The sequence below is a fragment of the Cnephaeus nilssonii genome, assembly GCF_951640355.1.
Source record: "Cnephaeus nilssonii genome assembly, chromosome: 2".
Taxonomy (NCBI): Eukaryota; Metazoa; Chordata; class Mammalia; order Chiroptera; family Vespertilionidae; genus Cnephaeus; species Cnephaeus nilssonii.
In genome coordinates, this window is record NC_137073.1 from 28,331,958 (window position 1) to 28,352,241 (window position 20,284).

General features: G+C 41.0%; 1 protein-coding gene across 1 annotated transcript in view; it reads left to right on the forward strand.

The window, feature by feature from the left end:
- VKORC1L1 (vitamin K epoxide reductase complex subunit 1 like 1) overlaps positions 1-18,975 on the forward strand; it is a 63,245-nt gene extending 44,270 nt beyond the window's left edge. The window contains exons 2-3 of the mRNA XM_079799818.1: positions 13,081-13,190; positions 18,254-18,975. Coding sequence (XP_079655944.1) covers positions 13,081-13,190; positions 18,254-18,480 — 337 coding nt within the window. The 3' untranslated portion in view covers positions 18,481-18,975. The remainder of the gene's footprint in view (positions 1-13,080; positions 13,191-18,253) is intronic.
- Positions 18,976-20,284: the final 1,309 nt, after the last annotated feature.

Genomic DNA, 20,284 nt, shown 5'->3' on the forward strand with positions numbered 1-20,284 from the left:
CTCTATCCCTCTCTGTAAAAAAATATATTTATACATATATATATATTTTTTAAAAGATGAAAAAGAATTTCTTTTGTATAATCACTTCATTGATGTTTCTATACTGAAGCAAAATGAACATCTGTATAAATGTCAATAATTTTAAGAAAACATTTCTTTTTGCTCAATTGGTTAATTAATATAAATGGGACAAGAAGAAAATGGTTAGGAACTAAGATAAAGCCAGGAATAAAAGTAGCACATAAAATCTATAATAATAAAAGCGTAATATGCTAATTAGACCGGACATCCTTCCAGATGACCTTCTGGACAAAGTGGGGCTGCCAGTGCCGAGGCAAGCCACCATGGTTGCGAGGGCCAAGCCCCTTCCATGAATTTCATGCATCGGGCCTCTAGTATATTTCATATAGTTCCATATAGATTTTAGAAACGAGACAAAACTACAGTGTTTTCAAATGTTCCAGTGTGGAAAAAAATTTACTGAAATGTTTTTAAACTAGAGGCCGGGTGCACAAATTCATGAGCAGGTGGGGTCCGGCTGGCCCGCCCAGATTGGGGCTGATTGGCCGGGCCAGCCAGCGGGGAAGGGTCGTGGGGGGGCCAATCGGGGGCGGAGCCTGGAGAAGACCCACTGAGCTGGAGCTAAGCATGGGCCTCAGGCTTCCCAGGGAGGATGACCTCAGCAAGGATACAGAAACCACCAGAAGGCTCTGCAAACAGGCCCTGAGCTCCCTTTGGCCAGGCCGACTCAGAGCTGGTGTCTGTGTGTACATTAGACACAGCCCGGCACTTGCCTTTGTCTGTTGGTCAAATCTATTGCATTGAAAAATGTGTTCCCCTTCTTCTCTTTGGACCCTTACAACAAAGACAGGCCAATTGGAAGATGCGGGCCCCAGTTGCAGAACCAGGCTACACAATTTAGGCCTAAGACAACTGGGTAGCAACCTCCACGGAACAGAACACACTGTTTTAGAGTCTTAATTATCCCCTAAAATGTGCCTAGTGCTTCTCTTTAGCTGGGATAGACTGAACTAAGGAACCAAAGACCAAGTTTTCTTTGAAGTGGGATCCACTGGAAGCTGGCTGGTGGCAAGACCCCTCACAGGAGGCTGCCTTCCCCCCAAGCTCAGTGTGCTCTGAGCTGGTCCATTTCTGGTGGTGCTGGGTCCGGGGCTGCTGGTTGGGCAGCAGGTCCACAGAGTTCCTCTCCACTGCCTTCCTGGAATCCCGAGCAGTATCCTCCGGCCCTGCGTGCCAGGTGGCTGTTGCTAGAGCTTGGTCTCGGAGAGCGAAGGAGCTGGCCTGCGCCAAGAGGGACACGCAGGTGGCCAGGCCACGCCCCCCCCACCCCGCTTCTCAGTCTTGCTTGTGTGGATCAGGCCAAAGCCCGCTGCCCGAGACTGGCGCCATGTGGGGAGGGTTGCAGCAGGGAGAGAGATTTCCTGACCTGCCAGCCTTGGTAACGGTGATCTTGGTGCCCAGCTGATTGAATTCGTCCCACAGAACCTTCATCTCAAGCTGCATGCTCACGCTGGCCACTTTTGCATTTTTTACCAGTGCCTTGGTGGCAGTGGCCCCCCTGCAACTGGCCCTTGGGCCCTTGGCTCGGCAGCGGCACTGGTGGCGGCACCTACGGCCAGAGTGTCCACTGTAATGGTTGCTGGGCTTTTATTATATAGACTAGAGGCCCGGTGCACGAAATTCGTGCACGGAGGGGGGTTGTCCCTCAGCCCAGCCTGTACCCTATCCAATCTGGGACCCCTGGAGGGATGTCCGACTGCCCGGTGGGATCGTGCCTAAACGGGCAGTCGGACATCCCTCTTACAATCCAGGACTGCTGGCTCCCAACTGCTTGCCTGCCTGCCTCCCTTATTGCACCTAACCGCTTCTGCCTGCCAGCCTGATCACCCCCTAACCACTCTGCTGCCAGCCTGTTTGCCCCCAACTTCCCTCCTCTGCCGGCCTGGTCACCCCTAACTGCCCTCTTCTGGAGGGTTGATCACCTCCAACTGCCCTCCCTTGCAGGCCTGGTCCCTCTCAACTGCCCTCCCTTGCAGGCAGGGTGCCTCCCAACTGCCCTTTCCTGCTGGCCATCTTGTGGTGGCCATCTTGTGTCCACATGGGGGCAGGATCTTTGACTACATGGGGGCAGCTATATTGTGTGTTGCAGTGATGATCAATCTGCATATTACTCTTTTATTAGATAGGATAGAGGCCTGGTACAGGGGTGGGGGCCAGCTGGGTTGCCCTGAAGGGTGTCCCTGATCAGGGTGGGGTTCCCTTGGGGCATGGGGCGGCCTGAGCGAGGGGCCTGTGGTGGTTTGCAGGCTAGCCACGCCCCCTGGCAACCCAAGCAGAGGCCCTGGTATCTGGAATTTATTTTCCTTCTACAATTGAAACTTTGTAGCCTGGAGTGGAGCCAAACCTGGGGCTCCCACTGCGGCCAGCAGCCATTTCTGTTGGGGTTATAATTGAAACTTTGTTGCCTTAAGCGGAGGCCTGGGCCTGGCCAGGGTATGCGGAAAGCTTTGCTTCCCCTGTTGCCTGGGGCAACCCTGGCCTGCTCTCTCAAGCTCCATTCTGCCGCCATTTCTGTTTGAATTTGTTTACCTTCTGTAATTGAAACTTTGTAACTTGAGTGGAGGCTTAGGCCTGGCAAGGGCAGGCGGAAAGCTTGGCTTCCTCTGTTACCTAGGAAACCTTACTCTCTGTGGCTGTAACCATCTTGGTTGAGTTAATTTGCATACTCGCTCTGATTGGATGGTGGGCGTGGCTTGTGGTGTGTTGGAGGTATGGTCAATTTGCATATTTGTCTATTATTAGGTAGGACTAGAGGCCCAGTGCACGAAAATTCGTGCTCTGAAGGGGGTCCCTCAGCCCGGCCTGTCCCCTTTCACAGTCTGGGAACCTTCAGGGGATGTCCTACTGACAGCTTAGGCCCGCTCCTCGAGGAGCGGGCCTAAGCCACAGTCTGGCCTCCCTCTGCGGGAGGTGACCGGGCCAATCAGGAAGGCGCCACCCACATCGCCCTGCCACTGCTGTTGCTGCCTCCGGCCTCCCTCTGTGGGAGGCAACTGGGCCCATCAGGGGAAGGCGCTGTCCCCATCACCCCGCTGCTCCTGCTGCCACTGCCGGCCCTTGCAGCCACCCCTCTTTGGCCCTCGCAGCCGCTGCGGCTTTGTTCAGGAGAATGTCTGGAAGATGTATGGTCTATCTGTCTAATTAGCATATTACCCTTTTATTAGTATAGATTACCCCATCCTTAGCAATTTTAACCCTTTGCACTCGCTTGCTTTTTTCTCAATTCCTTTATTCTAATGCTAACCGTGTCGAGTCACACTCGACATCCGAGTGCAAAAGGTTAAAGTACAGTGCCATTTTTGAAAATCTGCTTATTCACCTTTCCAAGGAAAATAATCTTGTATGTGTAATACCAGTTCACTTTACTTGTGAATTGACTTGCTAAAACTTATTACATCAACTTTATCAAAGTTTATTAGACTTTTAATACTTCATTATATTTATCAAGAATTAAGTGATTATTCTGATGGTTGAAAATGCTAGGATTTGCATTTTATAACTTAATGTGACATAAAGGAAAGAGTGTAGCACTGCAACCCAGGAGACCAGAGAGATCTAGCTTTGGTTCTGGGGCTGGATTCCTACAGGCTTGGCCAGCCACGCACTTCTTGCTCCTGGGTGGAGAGGAGTGTGGACTGGTGAGAAGTGATTAACAGAATTTAACTTGAAAGATAGAAACACTCTAATCTGGTGTTGGAGTGGGTTTGTTTGTGAAAGGTACTTAAATTCTACTTTCACACTGTTGGTAAGTATTCCAGAATTAGTATATCAAGATCATAATTACTATATCTACTTTTATTGCGCTTCACAGATAATGCTTGTTTTTAATAAATTGAAGGTTTGTGGCAATCCAGCTTCGAGTAAGTCTGTCAGTGCCATTTTTCCAACAGATGATGGTTAGCATCTTTTTAGCAATTAAGTATTTTTAAATTAAGGTATGTACATTGCTTTTTTTTAGACAATGCTGTGCATACTTAATAGACTACATAGTGAAATCACTTATATGTACTTAGGAAACCAAAAATTTTGTGTGCTTCACTTTATTGCGATATTTGTTTTATTTTGGTAGACCGGAATCAGACCTACAGTGGCTCCAAGGTATGCCTGTATTAGGATTACTCAGGTATGCCAGTTGTCAAAAAATATATGGTTAAGATTTGTGCATTAAATGTATGTACACTTTACCTTAGAAAATAAAAATAATTGAGTGGTGAGTGGACAGAGGTGGAGATGAAACAAGAAAGGCATAGTTTTTTCAGCTAAGTAATAGGTACATAAGATTATTAACATTGTTCAAAACAGTACCATACTGTTTTTTAAATTTATTTTTATTTTTATTGATTTCAGAGAGGAAGAGGGAAAGAGAGAGAGAGAGAGGGGGGGGGGAGGGGGAAGGAGAGAGGGAGGGAGGGAGAGAGAGAGAAACATCAATGATTGACTGCTTTCTGCATGTCCCACACTGGGGATTGAGCCTGCAACCCAGGCATGTGCTCTTACTGGAATCGAACCGTGACCTCCTGGTTTATAGGTCGATGCTCAACCACTGAACTACATCAACTGGGCAGTACCATACTGTTTTGATTGTTACAGCTTTGTAGTATAGTTTGAAATCGGGGCATGTGATACCTCCAACTTCATATATGTACATTTGAAGCCTTCCATAATAAAAATGTGGTGTGTTGTTTTTTTTAAAGTAACATTCTGGTCTACCATATTAGAGAGACAAAATGTAATATTTAGAAATAATAAATCAATAACTAGCAATGCAAGCGTATTTAGAAATTAAGTAAATAGGAGGCAAATACAGTGTGCCTCTGGCAATTAGAGCTGTGTGGAGAGGGCTAGAGTAGGGAATGTCTGTTTTGTTTATAAGGCTTTCAGTGTTACTTGATTTTTAAACATTATGCATGTATTTCTTTGATAAATGATGTATTCATTCTGTGGATCACTGCATTGTTTTCAAGGAAAATATCCACATGATCCTATGTGAATAATTAGTCATAGACCAGTGCTTGGAATATGTAAATATTCTGTTTATCCATGATAATTTTGGCAGTATGCCAAGTTATGTTTTCATTATCAAAGGTGGTGATTTATATTTGAATTACTACTTCAGATGATTAAGGCTAAGCAGTTTGATTTCATAATTTCACTCTGTAACCTTGCCCTTGTGCAGTTTGTTCTTTACACAGTAGTCAAGAGTGATCATAGACTAGCTTATATTACTCTCCTATTTAAAAGCCACTTAATCTCTTCCCGTTACAATTAGAATAAATTTCTAACTCTTCATCATGGCCTACAAATAAGGCCATAAATAATGTAAATAATTGGGCTCCTGCCCAGTCTTTTGAAACTGTCTCCTCATCATTGTGGTAGCCTTAATGGTCTTCTTTTGCACACTCATAGTTCAATGCTGCCTCAACTTGCCATTACTCCTGAGACTGGCTGCTTTTCATCATTTAGGACTTAATTCCTTTAAAAGTCCTTACCTGACCACCTAGCTAGAGTAGCCCCCTCCACTCTTTCTCCATCCAGAGCAGTAGTGCTGCAAGTGGTCCTCAGGCCAGAAGCATGTGCATCACCTGGGAGCATTTTGCATATCTGCTAATAGACTCCTCGGTTACCGAGTCATTTGTTTACCTGTTTATTCTCCCTAAATGAAACAAGCTCTGCAGGGGCACCATCTTGTCTGACTTGTACACTCCTAGACCCCAGCACCTGACTCTATCTGCACCTAGAACATGCTCAATAACTATTCGATGTGCAAAAGAATACCCAAATATGGTGGAGATACTCTGTGTTACTTGAATGTATGACTCTGTACAATAAAAATATTCACGGCTCTCACTTGCTTGTAAAATTGAGTTTATTCTGATCTCTCAATATCATATTTATGAAGAGGTATCACTCTATTTCTTGGATACGGAGTACTATTAAAATAGTGTGACTGCCGAAACCGGTTTGGCTCGGTGGATAGAGCATCAGCCTGCGGACTGAAGGGTCCCAGGTTCGATTCCGGCCAAGGGCATGTACTTTGGTTGCGGGCACATCTCCAGTGGGGGGTGTCAGGAGGCTGCTGATTGATGTTTCTCTCTCATCGAAGTTTCTAACTCTCTATCTCTCTCCCTTCCTCTCTGTAAAAAATCAATAAAATATATTTTAAAAAAATAGTGTGACTAATAATCATTTATCCTTGTTCTTAGGTAGTTTATCTTCAGAAGCAAAGTTTGGGTTTTATTGAGTGCTTTGTAATGGACTTAAAACTATGACTGGTTTTCTTTTGATTATTTTAAAGAGCACACTCATTCAGCTGGCCAGCATGGCTCAGTGGCTGAGCATCTGCAACCTAGTGCAGCTACTATGGAAAACAATATGGAGATTCCTCCAAAAATTAAAAATAGGTTCTATACATCACTAATTATCAGGGAAATGCAAATCACAAACACAATGAGATACCACCCACACCAGTTAGAATGGCTATTATCAAAATGTCAACAAATAACATGTATAGCATCTTTTCATATGTTGGTTGTTCAACTGTATGTCTTCTGCTTATTTTTTATAGGATTCTTTATATATTTTTTGTTATTCTCTTAAATGAGTTTCTTATGTATTTGGATATCAACTCCTTATGGATATATCATTTGCAAATATACTCTCCCATTCAGTAGATTTTTGTTTTGTTTTCTTGAAGCTTCCCTTTATCGTATTCCCTTTTTAATTTGATGAAGTCCTATTTGTTTAATTTTGCTATTGTTTCCCTTGCTCAAGGGGACATATTCACAAAGGTGTTACTCAGACTTATTACCTATGTTTTCTTCTAGGAGTTTTATGGTTTTAATTTTTACATTTAAATATTTAATCCATTTTGAGTTTATTATTGTATGTGATATAAGAAAGTGCTCCAATTTCATTTTTGACATGTGTTTGTTTAGTTTTCCCAGCACCACTTGTTGAAGAGACTGGCATTTCTCTTTTGTATATTGGTCACCTTTGTCATCAATTGATTGATTCTATAAACAAGGTTTTATTTCAGAGTTCTCTATTCTGTTCCATTGATCTATGTATATGTGCCAGTGCCATACTGTTTTGATTGTCATAGCTTTGTAGTATAGTTTGAAATCAGGCAGTGTGATGCCTCTAACTTTGTTTTTACCCCCTCAAGATTGTTTTAGCTATTTGTGGACTTTTGTGATTTCATATAAATTTTAGGATTATTTTGTTCTAGTTCTGAGAAGAATGCCATTGGTATTTTAATAAAGATTGCATTAAGTTTATAGATAGCTTTGGATATTATGGTCATTTTAACAATGTTAATCCTTCCAGTCCTCCCATTTATTTGTATTCTCTTCTATTTTTTTTTGTCAGTGTCTCTTAGTTTTCAGAGTACAAGTCTTTTTACTTATTTTGTTCCATTTAATCCTAATTGTTTTATTCTTCTTGATGCAATTATAAATTGGATTATTTTCTTATTTCTCCTTCTGATCATTGTTAGTGTATAGAAACATGGTGGATTTCTGTATATTTTGTGTTCTGCAACTTTACTGAATTCATTTATTCTATTAAATTTTTAATGTATTCTTTAGGGGGTTTTATATAGAGTATCATGTTATCTGCACATAGTGACAGTTTTGCTTCTTCCTTTCGTAGTGGATGCCTTTTATTTCTTTATTGAATAATTGTTGTTATTGAATAATTGTCATTAGTATGGACAGCTTGTCTTGTTCCTACTCTTAGAGTGTGAGTATGACGCTGTCATATATAGCCTTTATTATGTTGAGGTAACTACCTTCTACCCACTTTATTGAGAGTTTTTATCATAAATGGATGTTGAATTGTATGATTTTTTTATCCTTGGTTTTGTGGATGAGATAACAATTTTTTTGTGGATGTTGAACCATCCTTGTATATCTGGTATAAATCACACTTGATCGTGTTATGTAATCCTTTTAATGCATTGTTGAATTCAGTTTAATAGTATTTTATTGAGAAATTTTGCCTCTATGTTCATCAGGAATATTGGCCTGTAATTCTCCTTTTTTGTAGTGTCTTTGATTTTAGTGTTGGATAATGCTGACATTGTAAAGTGAGTTTAGAAGCATTCCTTTCTCTTCAGTTTTTTTTAAATAGTTTGAGAAGGATAAAGTATTAATTTTTTAAATATTTCATAGAATTTACCCGTGAAGCCATCTGGGCTTTTGACTGCTGGGAGTTTTTTATTTTTTAAATATATTTTTATTGATTTCAGAGAGGAAGGGAGAAAGAGAGAGAAACATTAATGATGAGAGAGAATCACTGATTACTGCCTCCTGCACACCCCCACCGGGGATTGAGCCCGTATCCCTTACTTTTTATTTGTCTGGGAAACTCTATCTTTCCTTCAATTCTGAATGATAAACTGTGGGATATAGTATTCTAGATTGTAGGTTCCTCTCTCTCAACACTTTATTTCCTGCTACTTCCTTCTGGCTTATAGACTTGCTGCTGAGAAATCAGTTAATAGCCTATGGGGTTTCCATTGTATGTGTCTTGTTCACTTTTGCTGCCTTTAAGATTGACTCTTTATCCTTAACTTTTACCATTTTAATTATAATGTGTTTTGGTATGGGCCTCCTTGGCTTCATCTTGTTTGGAACTCTGCTTCCTGGACCAGGATGTCTATTTCCTTCCTCAGATTAGGAAAGTTTTTCAGCCATTATTTCTTCAAATATACTTTCTGCCTCTTTCTGACTCTTCTCCTGGAATTGCTGTAATGTGAACTTTAGACTGTTTGATATATGTTATCACAGAGTTCCCTTATACTCTAATTTAAAAAATTATATTTTTTCACTTTGCTGTTGTATTTGGGTAATTTCCACTATTCTGTCTTCCAGGTCCCTAATCTTTTCATTTGTATTAACCATATTGCTGTTGATTCCTTCTAATGTATTATTTATTTCAGTTATTTTATTCTTTGTCTCTAATTATACCTTGTTACATTTTCTAACTTTTTGAAAAGCTCTCTAGTTCCTCTATTCTATTCTCAAGATTTTTTTTAATATGATAAATCTTTATTGTTCAGATTATTACAATAGTTTCTCCTTTTTCCCCCCATAGCTCCCCTCTACCCGGTTCCCACCCCACCCTCTGCCCTTATTTCCTCCCTACTGTCCTCATCCATAGGTGTACAATTTTTGTCCATTCTCTTCCTGCACCCTCCCATACCCCGTTCCCCCTGAGAATTATCAGTCCACTCCCTTTCTATGCCACTGATTCTATTATATTCACCAGTTTATTCTGTTCCTCAGATTTTTAATTCACTTGATTTTTGGGTTCACTTGTTGATAGATACGTATTTATTGTTCATAATTTTTATCTTTACTTTTTTCTTCTTCCTGTTCTTAAAGAATACCTTTCAGCATTTCATATAATACTGGTTTGGTGGTGATGAACTCCTTTAGCTTTTTCTTATCTGTGAAGCTCTTTATCTGACCTTCAATTCTAAATGATAGCTTTGCTGGGTAGAGTAATCTTGGTTGTAGGTTCTTGCTATTCATCACTTTGAATATTTCTTGCCACTCCCTTCTGACCTGCATAGTTTCTGTTGAGAAAACAGCTGACCATCGTATGGGTGCTCCCTTGTAGATAACTGTTTTTCTTTTGCTGCTTTTAATATTCTCTCTTTGTCTTTTGCTCTAGGCATTGTAATTATGATGTGTCTTGGTGTGGTCCTCTTTAGATTCCTTTTGTTTGGGGTTCTGTGTGCTTCCTGGACTTGTAAGTCTATTTCTTTCACCAGGTGGGAGAAGTTTTCAGTCATTATTTCTTCAAATGGGTTTTCAGTATCTTGCTCTCTCTCTTCTTCTGGCACCCCCATAATTCTGATGTTGGTACGCTTGAAGTTGTCCCAGAGGCTTCTTTTTATTTTATTTTATTTTATTGATTTTTCACAGAGAGGAAGGGAGAGGGATAGAGAGCTAGAAACATCGATGAGAGAGAAACATCGACCAGCTGCCTCCTTCACACCCACTACCGGGGATGTGCCTGCAACCAAGATACATGCCCTTGACCGAAATCGAACCCGGGACCCTTCAGTCTGCAGGCCGACGCTCTATCCACCGAGCCAAACCGGTTTCGGCACCAGAGGCTTCTTACACTATCTTCAACTTTTTTGATTCTTTTTTCTTTTTTCTTTTCCGGTTGAGTGTTTTTTGCTTCTTTGTATTTCAAATCTTTGACTTGATTCTTGCGTTCCTCTAGTCTGCTGTTGGGTCTCTGTATAATATTTTTTATTTCAGTCAGTGTATGTTTAATTTTTAGTTGGTCCTTTTTCATATCTTCGAGGGTCTGGCTAAATTTATCGGCCTTTTCTAGGAAATTCTTGAAAAACCTTATAACCGTGGTTTTGAATTCTATATCCAGGTGTTTATTTTCCTCCATTTCTTTCATTTGTGATCTGTTACTTTGTCTCTGCATTTTTGCTGCTTCCCTTAGTTGGTAGGGTAGCTTTGTGTGCTAGATTTCCTATATGGCCCAGTGGGTCAGCCTCCTCAGTTATCTGAGGTGGACACTCTTGGTGCACCCCTTTGTGGTATGTGTGTACAGCCTTGTTGTAGTTAAGTCTTGATTGTTGTTGGTATCACTGGGAGGAATTGACCTCCAGGCCAATTGGCTATGTGTATCAGCTGTGTCGACTCCGGGAGACCTGTGCTGGAGACAGCCTTTAGGACCAGACTTGCAAAATTGCAAAAGCCTCTGTGCTCAGCTTGGATGGGGCGTAGACTCAGGGCTGAGCAGACAGTCTTGGCTTCCTGTCAGCCCTGCCCTTGCGTGCACACCTCCATACTTCTGCCTTCAACGGCTCCCCTGAGTTTCCGCCTGACAGTCCAGATTCCCCCAAGCTCGCCCGGAACTGGAGTTCAGTGGTCGGAACTGGGGTTCAGTGCAGTCAGGAGCTTCCAACTCTCTTCCACTAGGGAGAGCTAGTGGCAACCTCAGCAGTCAGTCTTCTCTGTGCACACTCGCAAGCGCGCACGCACGCCTCCAGACCCCTCCCCGCTGCGGCTTCCCTGAGTCTCCTAGTGCCTTTCTCTCTACCCGACAGTCCAGACTCCCCTCGTATGAGCCTGATTCCACAGTGTTTTGCCCGGAACTGGGGTTCAGTGCAGTCGGAACTGGGCTTCAATGCAGTCGTGGGCTTCCTTTCCTCTCCCGCCAGAGAACGCCAGCTAGGCACTCAGCCGCCCTTCCTCTCTGCGCGCGTGTCTCCGTACCTCAGTCCTTTACAGCTCCTTTGATTCTCCGTGTGCTTTCCCCTTTCCTTCTAGTTGTAGAATTTCCACTCAGCCAGCTTTCCTGTGGTTCTGGTTGATGTCTGTTCTGTCTTTTAGTTGTAGTTTTGAAATTGTTGTGCGAGGCAGCAGTTTAGGTGTTTACCTATGCCGCCATCTTGGTTTCTCTCTATTCTCCAGATTGTTGAGCATTCTTGTGACCATTTCTTTCAGTTCTATATCAGGCAAATTACTTATCTCTGTTTCATTAGTGTTTTGTTAAATGGGGTTTTCCCCTGTTCATTCGGGGCATGTTCTCCGTCTCCCCGTTTATTTTACTTTCTGTGCGTATTCCTATGAATTAGATAAAATAGCTTTCTCTCTCAATCTTGAAACGTAGCCTTTGTGTAGACTGCATACCAGATGGTTTTGGCAGGCTGGTTGTAGTGTGTGTGTGTGGTGCCTCATGTGCTGCCTGACCAGGAGTGGGTTTAGGGCGGGCTGCCTGGTATGGGCCTGTATCCTGTTGTTTCTTCTATAGCCCGATGAGGTCTGGGCAGGGCTGCTCTGAGTGAGTGCATCACATTGTCCTTCACATTTCTCTGGATGGAGCAGTCCCCTGTGTGCAGCAGTGCCCACTCGTACCATAACGCTTTGCTACCTCCACACTTTCTCCCAGTGGGGCAACTCCATATGCATGAGCAGCAGCACCCCACTGTCTCTGCAGTTTCCTTGGACAGGCAGCAGGTACCACAGCATTTTGCTAGCTCTGCACTCTTTCTGCCATACCCACTGGCTCAATCTGGGTGGAGGGGCCCCTTGTATGAATGCTCTGTTGCCTTCCTGTTGTACTGGAGCTAGCTCTTGGAAGAGTTGGCTGGGTACATGCCAAGGCAGCACTGCAGGTTGGCCAGAGAACCTGGATAGAGTTCCTCCTGCTGTCCAAGTGCAAGGGAAAGCAAACAATGGCTCTCACGGCTCCTCTGTTCCTGGACGGTTCCCGCAACTTCTGGAGAGCTCTTGTGTTTCCCCAACCTTCTCCATGTGGTCTTTCTCTATTGTTTGTTGTGCAGAAGCTGTTCAGTTGTCTCTCAGGAGGAATTGCTCTAAATATAAGTGTACATTGGCTGTGTTCTTGGGAGGGGCAAGCTCAGCATCCTCCTGTGCCATTTTGGATCTGCCTCTCTGTCTGCATACTTTGAATGAACAAATAGGACAACTTACGTTAATGGCTTTCAGTTGGGGGTGTTTTTGCTCCAGAGGACATTTGGCCATGGTTGCTAAGCACCCTGTGATGCACTGAACTGCCCCTACCACAAAGAATTAGCCCAAAATGTCAATGGTGTCACTGCTAAGAAACCCTAGCTGAAATTCAGAGAGCTGGGCCTTGGCCAAGTAGCTCAGTTGGTTAGAGTGTCGTCCCGAAATGCCAAGGTTGTGGGGTTCCATCCCTGGTCATGACACATACAAGAATCAACCAATGTGCATAAATAAGTGAACATCAAATCAATGTGTCGCTCTCTCTCAAATCAATAAATAAAAACAATTTTTTTGAGAGAGTCCTTCTGTAAATACATTAGTAGCCATCAGAAAAAGAATACTTTGTCCTACCTTTTAGAAAAGAGGCTATATAGAAATTGGCAATTTAGAGATACGGATGGGTATATTGGCATAACATTCTCAGATAATTTTACATTTTTCCAAATAGGAAAACTCAAATATAGGGTTACTGGTTTTCCTTATTTTACAGATGGGGCCGAGGATTTGGTCTTTTGGGTTCCATTTTTGGAAAGGATGGTGCATTAAACCAGCCAAACAGTGTCTTTGGACTTATATTTTATATACTACAGTTATTACTTGGTAAGTATTATACAGCAATACAAAAATAAGTTTTTTGTTATATTCCACTTTGTACTTTGTGTCTTTGCTCTGATGCGTGTCTCTTTATCTTAAATAAAAGCATATGTTAATGATAGAACCAATAGTTTGTTTTACATTTTGTGTTGTGAGACTTGGTTCACTTTGACTTTGATGAAGGTAATGCTGAACTTGGTATCTGTTGGTATTTAGTCAGGGATAGTGGCTTCCCATGATGTCTATAAAAACCAGTCCTATTTAGAGAAATTATTACTCCAGTCTTCCCTATAAATCTTTCTCCTTACTATTTTATATACTTGTTAGCTATTTTTAAATATATGCTTTGGGAAAACATTGATGGTTAATGATATTCATAATTCCACCACCTTTACCTTACCCACTATTTTCCATTGTCTTCTGAATTTTTTCACTTATTTTTATACAAACTCTTATATTTTCTACGCTCTTAAATGTTTTGTTGTTGTTAACATCAGGTTTCAAAGTTTTTTATGTCTAGATAATACAGATCAACTTTAAGTCCCGCCCCCGCACACACACACACACACACACACACACACACACACACACACAACCTTCCTTCTTTGAATTATTTCCATGGAATAAATTTCCAAATGTGGGATGAATGAGACAAAAACAAGATTTTTAAATGGAGTTTAATAGGTATTAACAAACTGCTTTTCCCTCAATTGTCAGGTTTTCCAGAAGCTCCATCATCTTCATTTTAAAGAACTGTTTTCTGTAAAATACCTAATATAAGTTACATATTAGTAGCTTTTATTTTTATTTTACTATATTTTAACTTTCTTTTATTTTCAATTTAGTTATTGGGATCCCGATTATAGTCCATTTTCATATTTTTTACAAACATTTAACCTGTTCTTTATCCTTTTATTATGTTAGTTTTGTGAATTTTGATTGTATAAAAGTTTTCATACTTTTAAAGTTAAATTCATTTATTTTTGCCCTTGCATTTCAATTGTTATTTCATCCTGTTATCTGCCAGCTCTTCTGTGCTCTTCTAACTGAAGTTGATTTGTTATGAGGCAAATTGTGAATCTAAAGTTTTCTCAATGTCCTAGTAAGTTTTTCAATTCCATACTTATATATCCTGTAGAAATAGAAAAACATGCACAAGATTATTCATTGCAGTATAGTTTAAAATAGCAAAGAATTAGAAGCAGCTTAGCAAAACATAATGGTTGAATAAATTAAGTTACATCCATACGAGAAAACAGTGTAACCATTAAAGGAGAAAGTAGGTCTACATGTGAAAAGATAAAGGCATAGTTTAGTGAAAAAAGCAAATTGTGGTATGTTTATATATATGTATTTTTTCTATTCATATTTTACTAGTAGCCCATTTGCAGGAAGAATCCTGCAAGTGGCCGCTGCGGCCGCCGCACCTGCACCCACATGCCGCTGCTGCCCGCCCCGCTCCGTTCCGCCCCGCCCCGCTCCGTTCCGCCTGGGCTTTCCCTCTGGCAGCCACCTCACCTTGCTTTCTGCTTTTCCTCCCTCTTCCTTCTAAGTTGTCTTCAGTCTTCACTCCTCCCTCCCTCAGCGTATGCAAATTAACTGCCATCTTTGTTGGGTAATTTGCATACTCGCCCTGATTGGCTGGTGGGCATGGCTTGGGCGTAGCGAAGGTGCAGTCAATTTGCATATTACTATTTTATTAGGTAGGAGGATGCTTGTTTGTTTAATCCTCACCCAAGGATATTTTTCCCATTGATTTTTAGAGAGAATGGAAGAGAAGGGATGGAGGGGGAGGAGGGAAAGATAGGGGGAGGGAGGGAGAGAGACATCGATGTAAAAGACATATTGATTTGTTGCCTCTCGCACACACCCCAACCAGGGTCTGGGAACAAACCTGTAACACAGGTAAATGCCCTTGACCAGGAATCAAACCTGCCACACTTCGGTGCTGGGCTGACACTCTAACCATTTAGCACCACCGGCCAGGACAACATTTTATGCATTTTTAATGTCAGGGTCTTTACCATTGAAGGCACATTTGAACTCATCTACAGTTTTCAGAGCACATCATCTTCACTTCTAAGTTATTTGAGATACATCATTTTAAATTTAATTTATTCATTGGTACTTCACATGGTTCAAAAGTTTTTTAAAAAATGTATAAAATTCTACACAGTGAAAAGTCTGCCCCACCCTTGTCCCCCTCTGCCCACTTCCCACTGCCTCTCATCCCTGACTGGTAGCTTCTTGTTGCGGTTGTTAGGGAATTTCTTTAGGCATATAGTACAAGAAAATACAGACACATAATCTTAATTTTCTTTTTTTTAAAAAAGGCAAATGCTATACACACTGTTTTACATACTTTTTGTTTTGCTTGACTGACATATCATGGTGATCTTTCCATAGCAGAACATTAAGTCTTCATTCTTTTTCACAGCTACAGAATATTCCATTGCTTGATTGTACAATCCTCTATTTAGAGTTACAGCACATTTTAATTCCACTGGGAGTTTATCCCAAACCACCATTACATTACATTACATTAGAACAAGTTTGGGACAATAGTATTTAACTAATAGCTAGTGTTTATAAAGCATTCTAAGTATCTATACCTATTAGCTCTTTTAATCTGCACAATGGTGTTAGGATGTAGTCATGATTATTATCCCAATTTTACAGGTAAGGAAATAAATAACTTGTCCATGTTATTTGAAACTAACTTTCTGAGGTTAAAATTAAGTGGCAGCATAATTTTTGAAGTTTTAGATCAGGGGTCCTCAAACTTTTTAAACAAGGGGCGAGTTCACTGTCCCTCAGACCGTTGGAGGGCCGGACTATAGTTTAAAAAAAAAACCTATGAACAAATTCCTATGCACACTGCTAAGTCGGCTGCTAAGCAGGACAGGCAGCAGCGGCAAAAACACCCAGCGGGCCGGATAAATGTCCTCGGCGGGCCGCATGTGGCCCACGGGCCGTAGTTTGAGGACCCCTGTTTTAGATGTTTAGCTTAGATAAGATCACCAAACTCTTTGAGCAGAGAGCTGGAAGAAAATAATTGAGGCACCTGGCCCATGTGGCTCAGTGGTTGAGCGTTGACCTATGAACCAGGATATCCTGGTACAATTTTCAGACAGGACATATGGCTGGATTGTGGGCTTGTTCCCCAGTAGGGGACGTGCAGGAGGCAGCCGGTTGATGATTCTCTCTCATCATTGATGTTTCTCTCTCTCCCTCTCCCTTCCTCTCTCTAAAATAAATAAAAACATTAAAAAATAATTGAGGCTTTGCTAACTGTCATAACTACTCAACTCAGCCACTGTAGTGTGAAAGCAGCAATAGACATTACATAAATCAATTAGTATAGTTGGGTTCCAGTAAATCTTTATTTACAAAATCAAGTGGCCAGTCAGATTTGCTAGTCCCTGGCATAAATAATCCAACAGCATCTTAGTTCTGAAAGCTTCCCTTTTTTTATTTTATAAAAATATATTTTTATTGATTTCAGAGAGGAAAGGAGAGGGAGAGAGAGCGAGCGAGCGAAACATCAATGATGAGAGGGAATCATTGATTGGCTGTCTCCTGCACACCCGAGCATGTGTCCTTGACCAGAATCGAACTGGGGACCCTTCAGTCCGCAGGCCGACACTCTATCCACTGAGCCAAACCAGCAAGGGCACGCTTCCCTTTTTTAAAAAAATGCTTACCCAAGGATTGTTTATTGATTTTAGAGAGAAAGAAACATTGAACTGTTGCCTCCCGTACATGCTCTGACCAGAGATTGAACTTACAACCTTTTTGGTGTATGGGACGATGCTCCAAGACTTTTTTTTTTGCCATTAAAAAATATATATATAAAATTGATTTTAGAGAAACATTGATTGGCTGCTTCTCGTGTCCCCACCACTTCCGGGGATTGAGCCTGCAACCTGGGCATGTACCCTGACCAGGAATCTACTCGGCGACCTTTCAGTGCACAGGACAATGCTCAACCAACTGAGCCACCCCAGCTAGGGCTTGAAGAGCCTTCTTAAAGCATCATACTTTAGAACTGACAGGTGGCATGGGCAAGTCAGGCCCCTGTGGCTAGGCTGCGTTCCACAGGCCACTTCTCTTTAACAGGCAGCATGGATTTTAGCTCCTTAACTAACTTATTCAAACCTACCACCACCTTTTTTATTTTTTCTGTTTCTGTTATTCTGACTCATTAGTTGTTGGGTAAGAGGGTAGCTTAATATTCTGTGCTATTTCTTTAAAAATAAATGCACGTGTTCTCAGTACTGTTGGATACAGGAAATTATAAAACAGTACATGTAAAGATGTCCGATGGCATCAAGAATTCAGGCAAGGTTTTGTCAGGAGGGCCCCAGCCTAGCACACATAACTGCCTTTTTTCTTGATCTGGTTTGACCCACATGTGGTCAACTGGTCAAATGTGGTTTCCTTATCCTCCAGGGTGAGCCCTTTCTGCATGTTTTATTTTTTTCCTTCTTCAGCATGCTGGTGTAATCATCTCCCATTATGGATTTTTTATAAATTTGGTCTAAACATGGGAAAGCAAATTTTATTTCCCACATATGAGGAGCCTGTCAAGAGAAGGACAGGGAAAATGTGTCCTGCTAGGAAGAAAAGGTTACTTTATTCATTAAGAAAGGTGGCACTGTAGTTTCACAGATCAGCTTCATTGCATGTGATTGCAAGATTGCATATTTTCTTTGTGTGCCAAAGCTAAGGCTAGTTTATGAAATAAGTAACATGTCATCTAGAACAGCAGTCACCATCCGGCGGTCCGCTGGTGGTCCGTGAGGTCCAAAAGGTTGGCAACCGCTGGTTTAAGGAAACCTTTGGTCGACCGCTGATCTAGAATATTGATAAGTCAAAAACATTGCCTTGTTATGCAAAGTCAACCTGCATAATCTTAACAAAATATGTTGGTAGTGTTCTCAAATTTCATAGTGTTTTTCTGTAAGATCAATATTTTCAACAGTAGCAAATCACAAAAGGTTACCTTTGAACTCAGAAACTTTCCATTGTCAAGGTCTGACTGAGCCAAGTGTCTCTTTCTCTTGCAGGCATGACAGCAAGTGCAGTTGCAGCTTTAATCCTCATGACATCCTCCATCGTGTCTGTAGTAGGGTCTTTGTACCTGGCCTACATTCTGTACTTTGTGCTGAAGGAGTTTTGCATCATCTGTGTCATCACATACGTGCTGAACTTCATTCTTCTTATCATCAACTACAAACGACTAGTTTACTTGAACGAGGCCTGGAAACGGCAACTGCAGCCCAAGCAGGACTGACAGCCTGGTGAACTCTTACCTGACAGTCCCAAGTCCCTTTTTCCATTAAGTTAATTTCGCAGCATTTTTTTTATTCTTCACAACAGACACTTTCCCTAAGAATCTTAAACTGATTTTTTAAAATCTTGTAAATTAGAAGGGTATTTTTTGTGTCAATCTTCATTTTAAATATGGATACAAAAAAAAAAAAAGCATACGCCGAGCCAATCAAAGACAAGCTTTAACTTTACTTTGAAGATGTTTCTGAAATAATTAAATGTAGCCCTCCGTTGTAAAGTGAGCAACCATTGCTAATAACTCTCCAATATGTATAAATTCAATTTCAGGTATAACAAATGTGATCATGACATGAAAATATTTTAGAATAGATACTGTATTAAGTATTGCCATGTTTACAATATGTAATATGTTTTTAGCCAATGGATTTAAACATGTAGATTCAACTAGAATTCATTTCTGTGATATTTGTAAATAAAGGTAGAAATATTGGATCCATCCCTGCAGAACTTGCTGTACAGTTGAGTTGAAGTGTAGCAATGAAGAATTGTCAGCTCAACACTGACTGAAGAAAAAGTGAAAATAGTTAAGTGCATACAGAGTCTTGTGAAAAGTACTGACAGCGGTGGGTCCAGCATTGACAGCAAAAATAATAGGGTAGTTGGTTCCCTTTCATCTCCTTCCTCCGCAAGGAAGAAACTCTTTGGACATTCAAGTCAAACTTATGTCTAGTCATAAAACTGGATCAGTTCTACCTTACAGAGTGAGTCATGTGACCAAACCATCAAGTCCAAGGCCTTCAGGACACTAAAGATGGGGAAATGGGTACATTTCTTTGGAGAAAAGCTGGAAATATATGAATTTTAAGGTAAAGTCTCTTACAACAGTTGAATTTTATTTAGATACTTTTCCTTAACATTGGTGCCAACCAAACAGTATTATGGCTTTGAAATAATCAGTATAAGCCCAGTCGCTCCAGAGTAGGATTGCTCTTGGATAGCTCTGTGTGTGTCCCGTTTCTTTCTGCACTAACTAATCAGATTTCTAACTTAATTGTTTTAGAGTAAAATATTGGCTATGTAAACTTTAGGGCTGATACGCTGCTCAGTTAGCTTAATCTGGAGTACTTTAGGTAGAAATACCTGAAGGTGAAATACTAATGTTGTCACTACTCTTTCTATAACTATACAAGTGCAGAATTTTTTAAAGTGATTTAAATTAACCCAAATAAAATTGTGACAGTATGCTTCTAAGGTTAACATATCAAAATGTTAAAAGTGCCTTCTGTCTTAAATCTCAAACCAAATATTTTCTGTTGAACTTGGGCAGAAGTGTCCTTCCTTCCTTTCTTAGCATGAAGTAGATAACTTGCATTCTATATAAAGGTTCTGTGTGATCATTTTATTCCTTAGATTGAGAAGTAGTAGCAATAACTTTGCTTTCAATTTGATTAATCATTATATTAAAAATAGACCGGTAATTTAAGTGCGTATTTGCCTTTTTGAAGGAGGGGACAGGCTCTGCTCTGTAAACGTATGTGTAGAGTCAGCAACTGTTTCCAACTAACTGTCATAATTGATGCAATGTATTATTCTGGTCCAAGGCAGTATAAAATCTGAATTGTAATGAACTATTGAGTTTAAACCAGTTTTGTAAAAAGAGAGCTTAATTCAGATTTCATCCAGGCTGATGTTTTCCCATGAATGTGAATATTTCAATGCCTGTTTTATTATGTATGTATTGTTCTTATTTCTATAGTTAAAGAACTCTAGAAAGCATTGATTAGATGCCTCGTGTGGATGGAGAA